This window comes from Saimiri boliviensis, chromosome 8, assembly GCF_048565385.1.
Source record: "Saimiri boliviensis isolate mSaiBol1 chromosome 8, mSaiBol1.pri, whole genome shotgun sequence".
NCBI lineage: Eukaryota > Metazoa > Chordata > Mammalia > Primates > Cebidae > Saimiri > Saimiri boliviensis.
The window spans coordinates 75835215-75853889 of record NC_133456.1 but is presented as its reverse complement, the minus strand read 5'-3'; the positions used below and the strand labels follow the sequence as shown (position 1 = coordinate 75853889).

Genomic DNA, 18675 nt, shown 5'->3' with positions numbered 1-18675 from the left:
CCCTGTCACTGTGTCCCCGAGCCGCCATGCTTAGCCCTCCCAGGGGTGGTGGTTGAGGAAGGAGGGGTGCAGGTTTGGACCTGCTGGGGCTCCCAGCTGAGCAATATGTTTGGTGTCTACTGCGGAGGATATTGTAAGAAAAGCATCAGACAAGGATTGGATTTAATGACGTTTAACATTCCTTCCAACCCTGAGTTTTAATGAAATCATCTGGCCAACCATTTCATTCTACACGTAAGGACATGGTGGTCCAAGTTGGAAACTGTCCTATTCACAGTTCCAGAATTAGTCTCTTGCAGGGCCTGGAAGATCCATGCCTCCAATACCCAGTTTCATATTGTATTCACCTTCATCAGGCCTTGCTTTCTAGGGACTGGCCCTTTAAGGCAAGACTTCTCATTTTCTCACCTGCTGTTCTTTCATTTGCTCCCCACCAGGAAATGAGTGCCCAGAGCTACGGCCTCCTGTCCGTGGGAAACTCGAGCCCTCCCAAGCCAAGTATTCCTTCAAAGACCAAGTGCTCGTCAGCTGTGACACAGGCTACAAAGTGCTGAAGGTGCAGAGCCCTGCTTGGGAAAGGGGAGTGACTAGCCCACAGAAAATCTCCCCATCTGCCCCCTCCCCAGGGCAGATGGGCTGCCAACACTGGTCATAGTTCCAGCACAGAACTATGGGTCACACTTCCTAGCTGCCCATCAACTTCTCAAATGTTCTGGAAATTCCAAAGCATGTGTCCCATTCTCACACTCTGAAAATAGCACAAAAGTTTGTTCCCCCACCCCCAATCAGAGCATGAGTTGGTTTGAATTTTAAAAATATGAGCCGGGCACAGTGGCTCATGCCTGTAATCCCAGCACTTTGGGAGGCCGAGGTGGGTGGATCACAAGGTCAAGAGATCGAGACCACCCTGGCCAACATGGTGAAACCCCTTCTCTGCTAAAAATACAAAAATTATCTGGGTGTGGTGGTGTGCACCTGTAGTCCCAGCTACTCAGCAGGCTGAGGCAGGAGAATTGCTTGAACCTGGGAGGTGGAGGTTGCAGTGAGCTGAGATTGCACCACTGCACTCCAACCTGGTGACAGAGCGAGACTCCATCTCAAAAAAATAAATAAATAAAAATATGGATCCATACAGCTCTATAATCAAGGATGAGAACTGTAAACAAAGTTCATCAGGCTTATAGGGTGGAGTGGAATGGGATACCAGAAAAGGAAACAGACATTTTTAAAGTAGTAGGTGGGGCCGGGCGTTGTGGCTCCCAGAATTTTGGGAGGCCAAGGCAGGTGGATCACCTTAGCTCAGGAGTTTGAGACCAGCCTGGCCAATATGGCGAAACCCCATCTCCACTAAAAAATACAAAAAATAGCTAGGCGTGGTGGTGGGCACCTGTAATCCCAGCTACTTGGGAGGCTGAGGCAGGAGAATCATTTGAATCCAGGAAATGGAGGTTGCAGTGAGCTGAGATCACACCATTGCACTCCAGCCTAGGTGACAAGAGCAAAACTCCATCTCAGGAAAAAAAAAAAAAACGAATGGATGGGTTCCCCTCATTCTCCCATACCCTGAAGCAGTAGTTCTAAGAATCACGTGGTTAGCTTAAAAAAAAAAATCACCTCTCAGCTCTCACTTGAGATCAGTTAAAGCAGACTTTTGGGGGCTGAGACCAGTGATTGGTGCATCCAAGCTGGAGGACCACCGTTTTCAGGGAATAGTTCTCAGAGAGGGGTCCTTAGTCTCAGCATCACAGGGGGCTTGTTGGAAATGCAGGTGCTGGGGTAGGCCAGCCCCACTGAATCAGAAACTCTGGGGGAGAAGCCCTCCAGCCCATATTTTAGCAAGCCTTCTAGGAGATGCTGACCGCTTATCCTAGTTTGAGAGCCACTGCTCTGAAAAAGGAGTCAATGCTACAGCTTTCCCTTCATAGATAGTTGCCCAAACTGCTTCTTACACACAGCCCTTGACCCTCTCTGGAGTATGAAAACGGAATACGAATTCAGCATGTATCTTTCCCCTACCTTCAAGCTTGCCCTTGGAGGCCCCCGGGTGGAAAATTTCAATCGAGAACAGGCACATGTGCAACTTGAGTTGGTTTTGCCAGGAAACAACCTCTGACACCACCCCCACCTCCTTCTTCCCACTGCCTTCTTCCTGTCTCTTCCCAGGATAATGTGGAGATGGACACATTCCAGATTGAGTGTCTGAAGGACGGGACGTGGAGTAACAAGGTTCCCACCTGTAAAAGTAAGAAAGCCTAATGCGTTGTTATAAAGATACTGAGCTCCCCAACACTGGTGGGATACGGGCAGAGCATACAAGGGTGAAAGCGTGGCAGGAGCACTAAGGGGGATGGGAGCAGGAATTTAACAGACACACAAGGGTTGGGGACAAAAGAATATCAGTGCTCCTTTTGGCAATCAGACGTTAGGATCCCAAAAGAAACTGCTTGTGGTCTCCAGTTTACTGTTAAATACCGATTTCACTTCAGCCTAATAGAAGGGTTGCCAGACTTACTAAAGGAATAGCGTGTGTCCAGGCTCGAAACCAGCTTTGGCAACTGCTAATTCAGGAAACTAGTTTGGTGCTGGTGCCCAGAGCTGAGTGACCTCGCTAGTCTTCATGTGGCCATGAGCCATATCCCCTATGTCTTCTGAGACAGCTCAAGATTTAGGGCTGTGTGGGAAGGGCCGTGGGGTCAACACAGCAAGCCTGCATGAAGCAGACGATACAGCTCTTCACTGGCTCCCGGGACCCAGAGTTCTTGCCTTAGGCCCTGCCCCTAACCAACTCTGTGACTGTGAATAAGACCCTTCGCCTCAACTATAAATTAAGGAGTTTGGACTACCTTTATATTTTATAATATGTGCCCATTGGTTTTAAAATAATATAGTCTATATAAATCATTTACTGAGCTTTGTAAAAATCCAAGCTTCCAACCACTTCACCTCATCACCACCCCCTACAACCACCCCTCAGCACTTAGGTGATGTCAATGAAAGACTTATAAGGACCACAGTTTTAGAAACTTATCTATGACCAACATTGATGAGAGGTGGCACAGCAACAGAAATAGGGAAGGAAGGGAGAGAGAAGGGGGAATGTGCTTTACAATGGAGAGGTGAGGTCAAGAATTAGAGCCTGGCATGGTGGCTCATGTCTGTAATCCCAGCACTGTGGGAGGCAGCAGTGGGTGGATCACTTGAGGTCCGGAGTTCCAGACCAGCCTGGCCAACATGGTGAAATCCTGCCTCTATTAAAAATACAAAAATTAGCTGTGTGTACTGGTGCACACCTGTAATCCCAGCTACTCTGGGGACTGAGGCAGGAGAATTGCATGAACCCGGGAGGTGGAGGTTGCAGTGAGCCAAGATTGTGCCATTGCACTCACTCCAGCCTGGGTGACAGAGCAAGACTTTCATCTAAAAAAAAAAAAAAATCAAAAAAACTAGAATTGGAGTTGGTCCTACCCATCTTCCTTTCATTATTTCATGCAAACTGGAACGTTGTCCTCTTCCCTTTCTCCTACATGGCCTTGATTCCGTAGGCAGACAAATGTCCTTCCATTGTCCCAAGGGGGACATTCCCTTAAGGCAAATCCCAGGCAGAACTTTGAAGTGAAATATGCTTGTTCTTGGTTTTTCCTTTCGTATGATGTGGCTGGAGTCAGAGCCTAGTGTGGGGAAAGAGGGGGCATGTTATGGCTTTAACAAAATGTTTCAAAAAATTTTGACTGGATGCCTGTGCAGAGTTCTATGGGGAAGTCAGATGGAAAAGACAAGGGCCAGGCACAGAGGAACTCAAACGCTGGTGGCCACAGGCACCGCCTGCCGCAGTCTGAGGCTCTAGGTGCAGTGCTGGGAAAGCCTTGTAAGCAAAGCACTGCAGAACAAAGCAAGGGCCGTGTTGAGGGAGAAGGTAAAGGAGGATATGTGATGTCTGGGACAGAATCGGGCTTTGGAGTCAGGAGGTTCTAGATTCAAATGCAAATTCTGCCAGCTGAGAGTCCCTAATCGATGTATTCAGACTCTTTCAGTCTCAGTTTCCTGCCCTCAAGATTGGTCCGGGGATTAACTGGGTTAACATACACACTATACCCATGGAGGGCCAGAAATGTGCAAAAGATCAACAAACTCCTCCCCCAACCCAATCCCCTTACTGGGAAGGGGTTTCGTTTCGCTCATTCATGTTTTTGGAAAGTAGGAAACATTAATAGTGTTTCCTTGATTAATATTTTTCCCTGACTTGTGTTAGCATACAACAGAACACCCTGTCATTTTTTAGTAAAGCGGAATTGTTTCTCTCCCTATTATTACCCTGTTCTCCAAAAATAGGCTGTATTAAGACTATTAGAATTCCCATTCAGGCATACCCAGCATCTTTTCTTACTCAGTAAGTATTCATTGAGTATCTCTCTGTACCAGGCACTGTGCTAGATCCTAGGGGAAAGGCATAGACAGGACTGAGGAGTTGAGAGTCCCCAGGGATTGTGGGGTACAAGACTGGAAACAGACAAGAGGTGTGCACTGTCTGGTAAAGAAGTGTGCACTAGAAAAGAGGCTGGGAATTATGGGTTGTTGGTCTGGCCCTGCCTCCACCTCGCTGTGTTGACCCCTGGACAAATCCTGTTCTACTCTGAATGCTGTCAAGTGAGGGTTTGAACCAGATGCATGCAAAGCTCCCTCCAGGGACAGATTTTTATAATCCTCATGAGCCAGGATGTATGACTCTGCAAATTCTCAGAATGATACAAATTCCACAATCCCAAACTGTTCTTCACACTGGCTGTACCTAAACTATGCGTTCTTAATCAATTCTGGTGGAGTGATTTCTGTATTTCCTGCATAAACTGTTTCTGCTTTGCTTGCTAATTTCTCTCTCTCTCTCTCTCTCTCTCTCTCTCTCTCTCTGTCTCTCTCTCTCTTGCTCTTCCTCTCTCTGCTTCCTTCCTCTGTGTCTCTTGATCTCTCTTTGATCTTCACTATGGTGGCAGAAAAAGAAATCGATCTGGAGAGCGAACTCAAGTCAGAGCAAGTGACAGAGTGAATGACGGGACCACACACAAAGCAGACATCCAGAAATGGATCACTCCCAAGACCCCTGAGGCCCAGAGCTGCACCTCCCCTCCCACCAAACAACACTCCTGTGCCCCTTTCAGTGTGGATTAGAATGAGTGCTGAACAAAGCAACATGATCTCAGCAGCTGAAGCTGCTACATGTGTGAAAACAAATTCTCCACTTGAGGGTTTGCCCGTCATTCAAACACTGCTCCAGAAAATAATGAAAAAAAAAAAAATATGGGATTTATTTTAGCACCTCTGAGTGGACTGTACTTTTCTCAAAGGAAAAAAAAAATGCCTTTGGTCCTAGAGACACAAGATTTAATATAAAATCATGTGGCCTCAGGCTGACCAGATCAGAGTGGTTTCTAATCCATTCTACATTTCAAGTTTAAATGAGCCAGACTGCCTGTGACTTTATGAATCTGAAAGTGTTACCTGTTGCTATTTTCTTAACCACCATGAGTAGGTAAAGCAAATAATAACTCACATAGTGTGGACTTTTGAGGATCTGAATGTTTTCTCATTCACGAAATATCCCTTTTACCCCTACCTAGTGTGGGGCTGAAATGCTATCATTAGAACTTCTTTCCTCTGGGGCTTACAAGTTCTATGTTTCTTAAAATTTGCTGATTAAAAATTTTAAAAAGATAGGTATCACACTTGAAAGCAGTGAGTGGTTCCAGCTCTGTGCCATGGGATATCACAGGTCTTAACCAGTGATAGAGAAAGGAATCTCTGCTTCCATCTGAACATCTGAACATCTGAACACACATGTCAGAGAACCTTTGCATTAAATGGACTGCCCGACCTATTTGGTGATTAACTGGCTATGTGGTGAGGGCACAACCCTGGGCAGTCTGGAGCCTGAGGTGCTATTCTTGGCTAGAGGCACCACTGAAAGAAGAGATGGGCTGTCTGCTAAAGACAAGCACCAGTTGAATAAATGTCTTTAAACCTACAAAGTATTAACAGCCATCACAGTACCATACAGGGAATCAGAATTTAAGAGGAAGCTTTGATATATATCCAAATAATTGTCATAGCTTTGATGTGGGCAGCATGAGACACATGCCATCAAAGAAACATTAGGGAAGAGTTCCAGAACAAGGAAGCAGCCCTGCCCAGTGAGCATAAGAAAGGCTTTCAAGAGGAAGGAGTGTTTCATCAAGGCCTCCAGGGTGGCCAGAGCATGGGCACAGGGTGCCCCAGGCAGCAGGGATGTCACCAGCCTCCTCTTGGGAGCAGGAGGCAACAGGGGAGCACACTGAAGGAGCTGGTGTTTGGAGGGTAGATGCACCAAGGGGAGAAAAGAAGATGAGGCCAGGGAGGGCGCTAGAGCCCAATCCCCCAGGCCTGAGTGCCAGGGTTAGCTGCCTGTGCATCATTCTCTAGGAAGCCCCCCAGGACAGCATGTCACACTTGGAACTGCAGGTCAAGAAAGGTGTGTCTGGAGGAAAATAAGTCTCAACAAGTACTTACCATGGAGATGGGGTGTCGGGTGGTACCGCCAAGGCCAGGGGAAAGAGAAGGGTCTTTTGATTCTGGAGTGTGGAACTGGCCAGAGAGAACTTTAGAGAAAAGGATAGAACCCTTTCTAAAGCAAAGAGCAGGAGGAAGCAGGATCTAGTATGTCCTGATTTTGCCAGACAGAGCTGCTCAAGGGGAAGTCACTTCCAGGTCCCGGAGAGACAAGGCTTTCTCCCTGCCACTGTGGACTTGGGAAGAAAGTGCAGCCCTCCACACTGGCACAACCCCCTCCATGCGCCACTGTTTATCACCCCCTATCTAGTTGTAGGGCCAGCTGTATCCGTGGGTAAAGTTGTTTCTCCAAAGTGACAGGAAAGTAGGTCCCCCACCCATATCTGTCCCCCAGCATCAGCCACGTAACAGGCTCCCAAAGGCCCACCATCTAGCCACCCTAATGCCAACCCTCAAATTCCTGAACTAGGTGGTCAGGTCCTGAGGCCACTTTGACAAGATGAACTGCTGGAGCAAAGTTAAGGGAGATGAGTAATACCAATACTTAGGTACCAGGTCGACGGCATTTTCTAAAAACAGAGGAAAAATCTGCTTTAGCAGAAAATAAATTGAAAACTGTTTATAGTACTTAAATAACAAATACGATTGCCTCATTATCCTAGTGTTGAGCTGCACACAGTTACCTCATAGAGTAGAAGAGCGTCTCTACATTTGGATGATCAAAACAAATGGAGATGATTTGTCCAGCGTGATTGGATTGGAGGCCAGAGCAAAACCAATTGTCTTGGCTTGCCTTCCTTGTGGATAAAAAGTACCTATATTTATGCCCTTCCTTCATCTTTTCCTCCAACTTGGAGGGTCTTGAAATTATTTATGTTTTGAATGGACTCTCTAATCCAAAAGAGATGAATTTGGAGTCCTAAAGTTAAAATGACAATGTCTAAATAGCACTCAGAGGCAAATTATCCCTCACTATTTCCCAAAATGACCAGGTAAAATTCAGGAGGACACGGAACTCTGGAAATTTTACCAAGGCTCTGGAAATTCTGACAATTGATGTCCACCATTAGCCAGCTAATATCTAGAACAGGCCGTTTAACTGGAAAACAGACCCTTAGACACTATTAGTTCCATTTACTAAAACAGCACTGGATTTGAGGTCAAATCTAGCTCTCGCGCTGTGGCAGTGACTTGCTATGTGACCTTACACGAGTCAAGTCTCCTTTGCAGGCTCATAGATAAAATTAAAGAGGACATTCTAGATTGCCTACTTCGGGTGTCTTTCCAGCAGTGAAATTCTGTGATTCGTCTATGATTCTTCAACTCTGGAGTTGGCTGTTATATCTACAATTAGGATTTCCTTAGGAATGAAAAGATTAACAAATTTGAGTCCAGAGCCTCTGATGTGGCCGTGAAAAGGGTCCGACTGTCAGCTGACTCACACTGGGCTCCATCAGAGCTATGACTCCCCTAATACTGAGCTGGACTGGAAAGCTCCCCAAAAACCACCTCTGAGCAACAGGAATCATCAGTCCTGTCCAGTACTAGGACTTCAGCCAGCTCCAACGCCCAGCCATCAACAGTTACAGAGAATGAACAGGGGAAGACTGAAAGCTGATCTGCCTCTAATGCTGCCTTCTGTCTTCCATGGCCAAGCAAGCTGTCTGTAGAGAGGCAGCAGGTTGGGGCTGTGTACTTATACAGGAGCTGGGTTTTTTGGGTTTTTTGTGTGTGCCAAACTCTAATGCGAGCACATTAGCTGCTCTCAGCCTGTGGTTGGGACTAGAAGAACAAAAGATTATTTGGTTTATGTCAACTAGAATTTTCTCACTAAGCCAAGGGTTTCATGCTAGGGCACAAGAGGCAGCGAGGATTGCCCAGTGAAACTAGAAGTCAAAGAAAGGGGCCCTGGTGGGGAAGAGACCGGAGTCTGCTTAAATCTCAGTAGACCTTCTCCTACCCAAAATGATCACCGGCCAGGTGAGTTGACCACATAGCAGTACCACAATGTATGGGAGAGACCACAAAAGCAGGACCACTGGTAGCTTCACGGGTTGTACACCGCACATCCCAGGAGCACCATTCAGAGGCATTATAATCTTGCTTTCTGGAATTGCGTGCAGTACACAACCTGTACATTTGCATGAGACTGATCCCTCAGAGAAGAGGATCCATCCAAAGAGGGTGAGCAAAAAGCAGTTGAGGGATCTCACTTCTTCTCTCTCAGTTGTAGACTGTAGAGCCCCGGCAGAGCTGGAACACGGGCTGGTCACCTTCTCCACAAGGAACAACCTCACCACATACAAGTCTGAGATCAAATACTCCTGCCAGGAGCCCTATTACAAGATGCTCAACAATATCACAGGTAAGCCCTCCATGCGAAGCCATCCTGCTTCCATCTCACACTCTCGGGGCCTCAGAGTTGGGCTGGGGGCTGAAACAGCTCTGAAAGGGATCACTGCTCATGCACGTGTAGAACCTGATAAGGCAAAATGTGTCACTCACGCATCTTCTCATCAGGTTCTCACTTTCCATGAGCTTGTGTTACCGCGTCCATATAGAGAGGCAGAAATAGTCTCAAGACCAAAACCCAGGCTTTTTGTTTTGTTTTGTTTTAACTTTAAATCTAGCACTGATTTACTAATAAGTTGTTGGTGGGAGCATGAAGGAATCACAAATTCACACAACTAAGGGAAGATACGAGACTCTAAAGGAAGCTTGGAATCTCCCAAGTTAAACTCCTTCACGTGGTCTGAGGCTGAGCTGGGGTTTCCAATAAATAGCCAGTATTGCTGCTTCACCCAGTATCTGCCTTGGCTTCTGGGTGAGGGCAACATCTCACCAGGCCAGACCCATTCAGCAGGTAGGGGTTCTTCCTTCAAAAACCTGTTCCCCTGAGAAGGACAGGGTCCATGCAGGGTTGGGGAGTGAGACGCAGATCCTCTGCCTCCCCAGGTCGCCCAGCATATGCCCTGACCATAGCTCAAGCACAACCACTGCAGTCTCTGTCCAGGCCTCATCCATGCAACCTGGCAGGGAGACCCCTGGCTGCCCCAGTGGCTGGGCAGCAGCACATTGGCCAAAGCGTGAAGAACCAGCAATGACCTGTCCATCGGCCACACTGGGGGATTGGGTGGAACTGGTAGGATAAGTGCTTAGAGACATAAAACGCCTCTTCCCTGCCTTGTGGCAGCCGAACACCCCCTCAACACACACTCATAGTCCCTAGCAGAAAAGGAACTCAGGGAGCAAGGAAGGCCCGTCGGGTCTGCCTCTCTGGCATGCGAGCACTGAGAACATTCTCCTGACTCATCTAAGCCTCCAAGTTCTCTTTGTTTTTGTTTTTGAGACAGAGTCTCATTCTGTTACCCAGGCTGGAGTACAGTAACATGATCTCAGCTCACTGCAACCTCTGCCTCCTGGGTTCAAGCAATTCTCCTGCCTCAGCCTCCGAAGTAGCTGAGATTACAGGTGCTTGCCACCGCACCCAGCTAATTTTGGTATTTTTAGTAGAGACAGGGTTTCGCCATGTTGGCCAGGCTAGTCTTGAACTCCTGACCTTGTGATCTACCCACCTTGGCCTCCCAAAGTGCTGGGATTACAGGTGTGAGCCACTGTGACTGGCCTCAAGTCCTCATTTGTAAAAGAGGGAACAGTGATGAAGCTCTCAGAGCTATTGTGAGACTCCAATGAGACAGTGGCCACAAATGTGGCTTATTAAAGTCTGTCAAATGGAGAAGAAAGCAAAGGGCATCTGTCCAACAGAGAGCCATGTGAGCCCAGGTCTTTGTGATGAGTGAGGGAGAGGTGACTGCCAGGGGCTGGGCAGCATGGGGTGGGGAGGAGAGCAGCCCTCAGCCAGGCAGCAGTGGGATTCCCCAGAGCTTTGGACAGAGCTTTGGAGTGTGAAGAGTGTGGTGCTTATATTTGAGGGTAACACATGCTGAAGAGTGTGGTGCTTATATTTGAGGGTGACACAGGAGTTTGATAGAGGGACTAGGATGATAGCCCTAGGGGTATTTGAAGGCTATTTGGAGGTCTGTTGGTCTCTTTGGAGGATTATATCCCAGAGACTACCTGCCACAGCCTTCCACTTTGTTCCTCATTATTTGTAGTACATCTAGGCTCAGGAAATCATATCTGAGCCTACATGACCATTTGGAAGACTTTTGTAATAACTCACGTTAGAGAAATTAAGTACCCAGATCCATTTTCCATGAGCTACAAATCAACCATTTTCTCTCTCTTCTCCTAACCTCTTTCGCTAATCCAGGTGTATACACCTGTTCTGCCCATGGAGTCTGGATGAACAAAGTGCTGGGGAGAAGCCTGCCCACCTGCCTTCCAGGTACCTCACTCTCCAAATCCTTTGCCTCAAGGTTTTCCATCAAGGTCCTAGGGCCCCAGATTTTCTGGCTGCTAATAGGGAGATGGGGGAAAGGGGAGGTGATGCTTTGGTTGCTTTTTAAGAGATGTCTTCAAAAGGTGAAAAGTCAGAGAAGCCCTGCTTCACACCTTCTCAAACCAGCCTGTATATTCTGCCTCCTCCATCACTCCAAGAGCCGTCCTGTCCTCTCTCTACGCCCTTGCCACCAGCTTTTTCATATAACACAGTTTGTGTGTGTGCCTGCTGTCATGCGAGGGAAATTTAAAAAGTGGGCACCCTGTCCTCAAGCTGTCACCACGCTATCAAGGAGATGATAAGACAAACAACATCACAACAGGACAGAGTGAGAAATTCTTTCTTCCAAACAGCAATGTGGTCAAGCCTTTCTGATTGCTGCCTTTCCCGTGGTTTACTTACTAACCCCACTTTAAAATGGAAAGAGAATTTTGTGGTAACAGGAAGTGTCACTGTGCATACAGATTTGGGGGACATTTGCTTTAGCATTAAAAGTATGGGCTGGGCATGGTGACTCACGCCTGTAATCCCAAAACTTTGGGAGGCCAAGGCGGGTGGATCATCTGAGGTCAGGAGTTAGAGACCAGACTGGTCAACATGGTGAAACCCCATCTCTACTAAAAATACAAAAATTAGCCAGGCGTGGTGGCACATGCTTGTAATCCCAGCTACTTGGGAGGCTGAAACAGGAGAATCGCTTGAACCCAGGAGGCGGAGGCTGCAGTGAGCCGAGATTGCACCATTGCACTCCAGTCTGGGTGACAGAGCAAGACTCCGTCTCAATAAATAAATGGTATGGATAATTTGCATTGCAATCACACTGTGTAACTACTCAAGCCAACCTAGAAAAGCACAGCCCCAAAATGTACACTCTATCTAGGGTTAAACAAATAATCCACAAAAAATTAAATTTAATACTTATAATAATTTATACTTTTAAAAAAAAAGCAAGAATGGCAGTCATTTAATGATACAGTCACTCAACAGCATTGAGGAATACTGAAAATTAAGTGTCCTGTCTAATTCCATCTACATGTTTGCACAAACAGCAGGAAATCTGCAACATGGTTAAGCACTGGGAAATATTTGTATTTTACTGAATGAGAGTGTTGGGTAAACTGACATAGTGTATTATTGTATTAATGGCACATTTCAGTAACCTTCCATGTTCACTCAGTAGGTATATTAGTCTGTTCTCACACTGCTGATAAAGACATATCCAAGACTGGGTAATTTATACAGAAAAAGGGTTTAATGGACTCACAGTTCCACATGGCTGGGGAGGCCTCACAATCATGGCAGAAGGCAGAAGGCACATCTTACGTGGTGGCAGGCAAGAGAGAAATAAGACATAGCCAGTTTGGGACATAGCCAAACCATATCAGTAGGCTTCTAGATGTCAGACTAGACATTAAAATGGAAAGGCTAAGGCGTTGTCTACCATTCATCCTTAAGAAGTGAAGAACATGTTAGCATTTGGGAGTCAGGTTTTGACCATCACAGGTGCTATGGGACCCCAGAGAAGAAGAAAGTAACAATGCCTGGTTGTCTATGACTGGAGGGGTAAGAACTGACTAGGAAGGCTTCACATAAGAGGTCTTCATTTCTTTGAAAAACTTATGAGGAAGTGGCATAAGGGAATGTTCATCCCACCCACTCTGCTGATCCCACTTACCTAAATTAGGCTTGCCCAGAAGCACACACACGGGCTCCGGGCAGTGAAGCCTCAGAGAAGAGAGGAATGGTGGAGCTACAGCAAACCAAAGATCTGGGCATGGATTATTAATCCATGGCCCATTTTTGCTAAAATACTATGTGAGCCAAAGAAAGCTAGGGATAGGCTGCATGCTGGAAATTCATGTCGCAACCTTTGGAAGGGGACAAAGCACCGCGCAAGGAGTCGGGGCCCTCGGTACTAATCCTGATGCTGCCATTTCCTAACTGTGATCTTTGATAAGTAATTTCACATCTCTGGGTCTGGGATCCCATGCCTCAGAAGTAAAGCATCAGGACCAAGAGACCTATGATAGTCCATGACTCTTAAAGGTCGTCATCCTCTGTGTTTGTCCAAAGCATCTTGGATACAATGAGTCATGAAATTCTTTTAACACCCATTGTTGAGCAGAACCATGGTGTATCATTGGACCAGGCCAGAAATTTCTAAATTCTCTTCTCGTAAAACATTTGTGATTAAACAAGAATGCAGGCCAGGATGGAGAAAGCCATGTCATCTATTGTCATAAGGCCCGCCATTTTAGGAGGCCTGCTAAGCAAATATTACTTGCCCCCTTATTTTATAAATGAGAAAACTAAGTATCAGAATAGTGTAGTGATTTGCACAAGGATACTTGTAGAAAGTTAGAGGCAGAGCTGAAAGGTGAACTCAATACTTTTGATGGCAACATAAGCAATGCCAAGCCATTATTTTACCGTGATCGTGTTTTATGCCATCCTCAGGAACCTTGAATCCTAGAGTATCACATTTTTGTTTAAAAGACCTTCCCTCAGGAGCCACTATCCTCTAGAACCCAAATCTGGCTTCAGCATAACCAAGGCTATAACATTTCAAGAAGATTCCTTTGTCGCAGGAAAGACTGGGTGGGAATAGCAGCAACCAATAAGAATGACCCCATCTCAGTGAGCTCTCCCAAGAGCTTGTTGCATCATTCAACCTCTTAAAAGGACAAGAACACATCCAGGAGAAAGACAGATTTCAGTGGAGCTATGAAGCCAGACTCAGGAGAAACCAGTTCTAGTTCTCGCTTTCCCACTAACAACTTTGAGTAAGTCACTTGCCTTTTCTCAACTTCCACATTTCCATCTGTAAATTAGCTGTTCTCAGCCTGGTGTAGTGGCTCATGCCTGTAATCCCAGCACTGTGGGAGGCAGAGGCAGGCAGATCATGAGGTCAGGAGTTCGAGACCATCCTGACCAACATGGTGAAACCCTGTCTCTACTAAAAATACAAAAATTAGCTGGGCATAGTGGTGTGTGCCTGTAATCCCAGCTACTCAGTAGGCTGAGGTGGGAGAATTGCTTAAACACAGGAGGTGGAGGTTGCAGTGAGCCAAGATCATGCCACTGCACTCCAGCCTGGGTGACAAAGCGAGACTCCATCTCAAAAAAAAAAAAAAAAAAAAAAAAAAGAAAACTTAGCTGTTCAAGGTTTCTCCAGATCTGATGCATGACCTGCAGTGTGCCACTGGCACTTTTCTTGGAGAAAGGTACCATTTAGTGCTGACTTTGTTGTGGCCACGGACCAACCACAGATGTGTCCCTTACTGGATGAGGGCCTTGAAGCACTAGATGTATGTAGGACCAGTCACAGAACTGCATTGAGATGTTGCCTTGCAGCTTGCTACTTGTAATTGAAAGGCTGACCCTCAACTTTGAAAGGCCAGGCCACAGAGAGTTACAAAAACCTGTTCACATCCAGCCTGGGGTGAATGGCAGGGTGCCCAGGATCTCGCAAGCAGCATTTGGCCTCAGGAAGAAGAGCATCTGAAAAGCATTAGGTTGCTAAAAGCCTGCTCTCCCAAAGTTGCCAAGAAAACTCAATGTTCCACGGTCTCCAAAGGATTGTTGAAAGCGTCCAGGCCAAGGAGTGTAGCCTGGCCATTTGCAACCAGGAGGAGGCCACACTCACAGCAGGTCTGCCTCCCAGACCCAAGCACCCTGCTTGGGAAAGGCCATGCAAGAATGTTCTTAGCCAGTGCTGGCCTGGTGTCGAAGACCTTCTGCTCATGGGCCAGAAGCATTTGGCTGCAGGAGGCTGGTGGTACATGGCACGCTCAGGGTGCAACTCAGTGGAATGAAGTTTCTGAGATCTTTCTCCTTCCCCTAAAGGTACTACGCAGCTCCTGGGTGCAATGATGGGTGGCCCAGAGCATGGCCCATGCATCATTGCTTATAGATTATGCCACCTTTCCCCAGCCCTGGATGCCCTGGGCCTTAATGCATGGACATCAATTTATAGCAAGATCCTTTAAGGACAGAGAAGAAAAGTCTTGAGAGCCTATGTCCATGGTTTTAATAGCTATTGAGTCAGGGTGGGATACAAGACTCAGAATATAGTTAAGCCCCTGCTGTCTGACTTGAGAGTCATATCCCTTTGGACTAGTCACTTAAACTCTGGGGAGGTTTACTCACCTAGAAAATGGTGATGGTCAAGGCAAATAAAATGAAAATTAAAAGATTACTGGAATTTGAAGGATCCATGGAGATCATTGTGACCAAATGCCTTATTTGACAGATCAAAAATTGAAATCCAGAGATGGAAATTCACTGACTCAGAGTCACGTGGGAAATGGGAAAGCCGGGTCAAGGCTTCCAGCGTCTTTGTTCCCAGCCTAGTGTTTGCTGTGACCTGCTAGTTGGTTTTTTAGGTTCCTTCCAGCTCTCTGTCCCCATAGAGAAAAACATTTCAGAAATTCTCTAGGTTCCCATAGCATGAGCACTTCTGAAATAGGACCTGCCTTTCTAGAGCTGGAAGGGGAGAAGTGACCACTGCTAGGAACAGATGGTATAGATGGTCCGGGTCACAAGTGGTCTTAGCCAGAGATGGTTCGGGATACAGAAACCCCAAGCCCAGCGTGGTTCAGTCCAGAGAGGGCCCCAGCTACAGAAGAGCCAGACTAGAGATGGGCCAGCCTAGAGAGACCTAGACCTCAAATGACCCTGAGTAGAGCTCTCCCAGGCTAGCATGACCCAGGCAGGTTAGGGTCCCATGGTGGCGTAATCTATAGTGGGTGAGATGTGACTTTCTCTTTGTGGCTCCTGTCATGTGGCTGACCTGACCAGTCTCTGTCTCTTGTCCCTGCTCCCTCTTTCTCCTTACAGAGTGTGGTCAGCCCTCGCGCTCTCTGCCAAGCCTGGTCAAGAGGATCATTGGGGGCCGAAATGCTGAGCCCGGCCTCTTCCCGTGGCAGGCCCTGATAGTGGTGGAGGACACTTCCAGGGTGCCGAACGACAAGTGGTTTGGGAGTGGGGCCCTGCTGTCTGAGTCCTGGGTTGTCACAGCAGCTCACGTGCTGCGCTCCCAGCGTCGAGACAACACGGTGATACCAGTGTCCAAGGAGCACGTCACCGTCTACCTGGGCTTGCATGACGTGCGGAACAGGTCAGGGGCGATCAACAGCTCAGCCGCCCGAATGGTGCTCCACCCAGACTTCAATATCCAAAACTACAACCATGATATAGCTCTGGTGCAGCTGCAGGAGCCGGTGCCCTTGGGACCCCACATCATGCCTATCTGCCTGCCGAGGCTTGAGCCCGAAGGCCCGGCCCCCCACGTGCTGGGCCTGGTGGCCGGCTGGGGCATCTCCAATCCCAATGTGACCGTGGATGAGATCATCAGCAGCGGCACGCGGACCTTGTCGGATGTCCTGCAGTATGTCAAGTTACCCGTGGTGCCACACGCTGAGTGCAAAAGCAGCTATGAGTCCCGCTCAGGCAACTACAGCGTCACGGAGAACATGTTCTGCGCCGGCTACTACGAGGGCGGCAAAGACACGTGCCTTGGAGATAGTGGCGGGGCCTTTGTCATCCTTGATGACTTGAGCCAGCGCTGGGTGGTACAGGGCCTGGTGTCCTGGGGGGGACCTGAAGAATGTGGCAGCAAGCAGGTCTATGGAGTCTACACGAAGGTCTCCAACTATGTGGATTGGGTGTGGGAACAGATAGGTTCACCACAAAGCATCAGGGAGCCCCGGGTGGAGCCCCAAGTGGAGCGGTGAGCTGACTTACTTCCTCGGGGCCTGCCTCCCCTGCTCCGGGCTGAGCAAAGCTACAGCGCACTTATGACAGCACACTCCACATTGCTTATCAGGCCAAATGGAATGGAACACACGGACCTAGCAGTGGCTCCTCCTACCGAGACAGCCCCGGGACCCTGAGAGGCAGCCGTGTGGTATAAGGAAAAGGCTCCAGGCAAGAGGCCTGCATTCCTGAGCTTGTCCAGCTCTCTTCGCCTGTCTCGGCCTCACTCCCTAGTAATACAATCAGGAGCTCAACCAAGGGTTCTGCGCGTCAATCCCAGCACTCCTCCCCAGGCCATGCTGCTTACCCCAGTGGACTTTATTCACTCCTGACCGCTTATCAAACCCATCAGTCCTACTCTTGATATAACTGAGCTTAGACCTGACTATTAGAAAATTATTTCTAACATTGAACAGTTCTGAGTCTGTATACTTTCCTGCTCTGCCCTCTGCAACTGGCCTTGGCCTAGTCCCTCCTCCAGAAGATCATTCAGGTTTTAGGAGAAGGGTCACAGCGAAGCCCCTCTCTCTGAGTGTAGTCCCTTGGAGCACTCTCATCCCTGGGGGTTCTCACCCAAAAGCTCCTTGCAGTCTGAGCCTTAACGCTTTTGTTCCCCATTAAAGGAATTTCAAAGGACGTGGAGAAAGCTGGAAAGGTTTCTGGTGACTGGTGGGAGCAGAATAGCAGTGGGAGACTCACCAAGCCCTTAAATTCCCATTGTCAACTGAGAACACATTTGTACCCTGGAATACCAGCTGACACCATGGGTGTCCACACCTGCTGCCCCAGACAAGCACAAAGCAACCTTTCAGCCTTGAAATGTGTTTCTAAAAGGCTACCCGAATCCCAGACCCACATGTGGAGACTTCGCTCATTACCCGAAGGTCCTATTTCAGAAGTGCTCAGGCTTCCCTGGAGCCAAGGAAAAGACCCACGCTGTGTCCTGCTGTGCTTTTGGGCAAGAAAATGGAAGAAAGGGTGGCGTTGGCACATTAGGAGTCACCCAAATCCTGCCAGACTGCCTGACATCCCTGGGGCATGAGTTGAACAAAGAATCCACCCCGCAGGACATTCAGAGGGATCCACTCCTTCATTTTCCAGAGTCAAGAGAAGCAGAGACTCACCCATGACAGGCAGTGAAAAGAGCCAAGCGTCCTGGGTTCTAGTCCCAGCTCTGCCCACAGCTGGCTGTATAACCTTCGTCAAATCATTTTCCTTCTCTGAGTCTCTGGTTCTCCATCAACAACAGGAGGGCATAAGGTCCCCCGCAGGGTCCTTCTAGCCAGAGCACTCAGAGCTTCCCTGGCTGCCTGCCAGCAGCCTCTCTGGCCCTCACAAGACTGATTGTTCTCCGTCTCCCTGAAGCTCTCTCCTGGAAATCTCCATCAGAGCAAGGCAGCCGGAGAAGCCCCTGAGAGAGAATGACTGAGAAGTATCCACTTCTCCAACTGGTTCATCAAAGCACACTCCTGTGTCTATGAATGGCACATGTACAGGATGTTGTATTTTGTATTTTTTATATCACATGCTTGACCACTTTCTAAAGGGCTTCTGCATTGTTGCTCCCAGCAGCCATCTAAAGTGGAAATAAACTCTCGTGGATAACCAACAGCCTTGATTTATAGGTTTTGTTCTTGTTGCGGAAAGTGTGTTCATCTGTTTTGACTTTTTGAAAAGAAACTGGCTCCTTCATCAAACCAAAATCTCCCTTATTGCAGAAAAAGTACAACTTTTGGTATCTGGATATTATCCAAGAGGTAATGAGGAAAGGATTTGGTTATTGATGTGTCTCCTTCTCAGAGTCTGCTTAATTCTTAATTTAAGTGCCTGCCATTTAATTCCTTGCCTTCAAAGGGTTGAAACTGGCATACAAGACAAGCTGATGTGCATATAGGTCTTACGTAGGCAGAGGAGTTAAATGTAAAAGGAACAGAGATTTAAGTATTAGGGGAACTTAAAGAAGGGGTGATTTCATACAG

At 47.7% G+C, this 18675-nt stretch overlaps 1 protein-coding gene across 8 annotated transcripts in view; it reads left to right on the top strand.

The window, feature by feature from the left end:
- Positions 1-18675, top strand: part of MASP1 (MBL associated serine protease 1) — a 77128-nt gene that overhangs the window by 40598 nt on the left and 17855 nt on the right. For 5 of the 8 annotated variants that reach the window (XM_074404678.1, XM_010337706.3, XM_010337705.3 and 2 more), the window contains 5 exons: positions 438-556; positions 2164-2242; positions 8765-8902; positions 10811-10885; positions 15779-18307. In XM_074404678.1, the coding sequence (XP_074260779.1) occupies positions 438-556; positions 2164-2242; positions 8765-8902; positions 10811-10885; positions 15779-16674 (1307 nt within the window). In that variant the 3' untranslated portion in view covers positions 16675-18307. The other 3 variants (XM_010337707.3, XM_074404679.1, XM_010337711.3) reach the window with 3 other exon arrangements.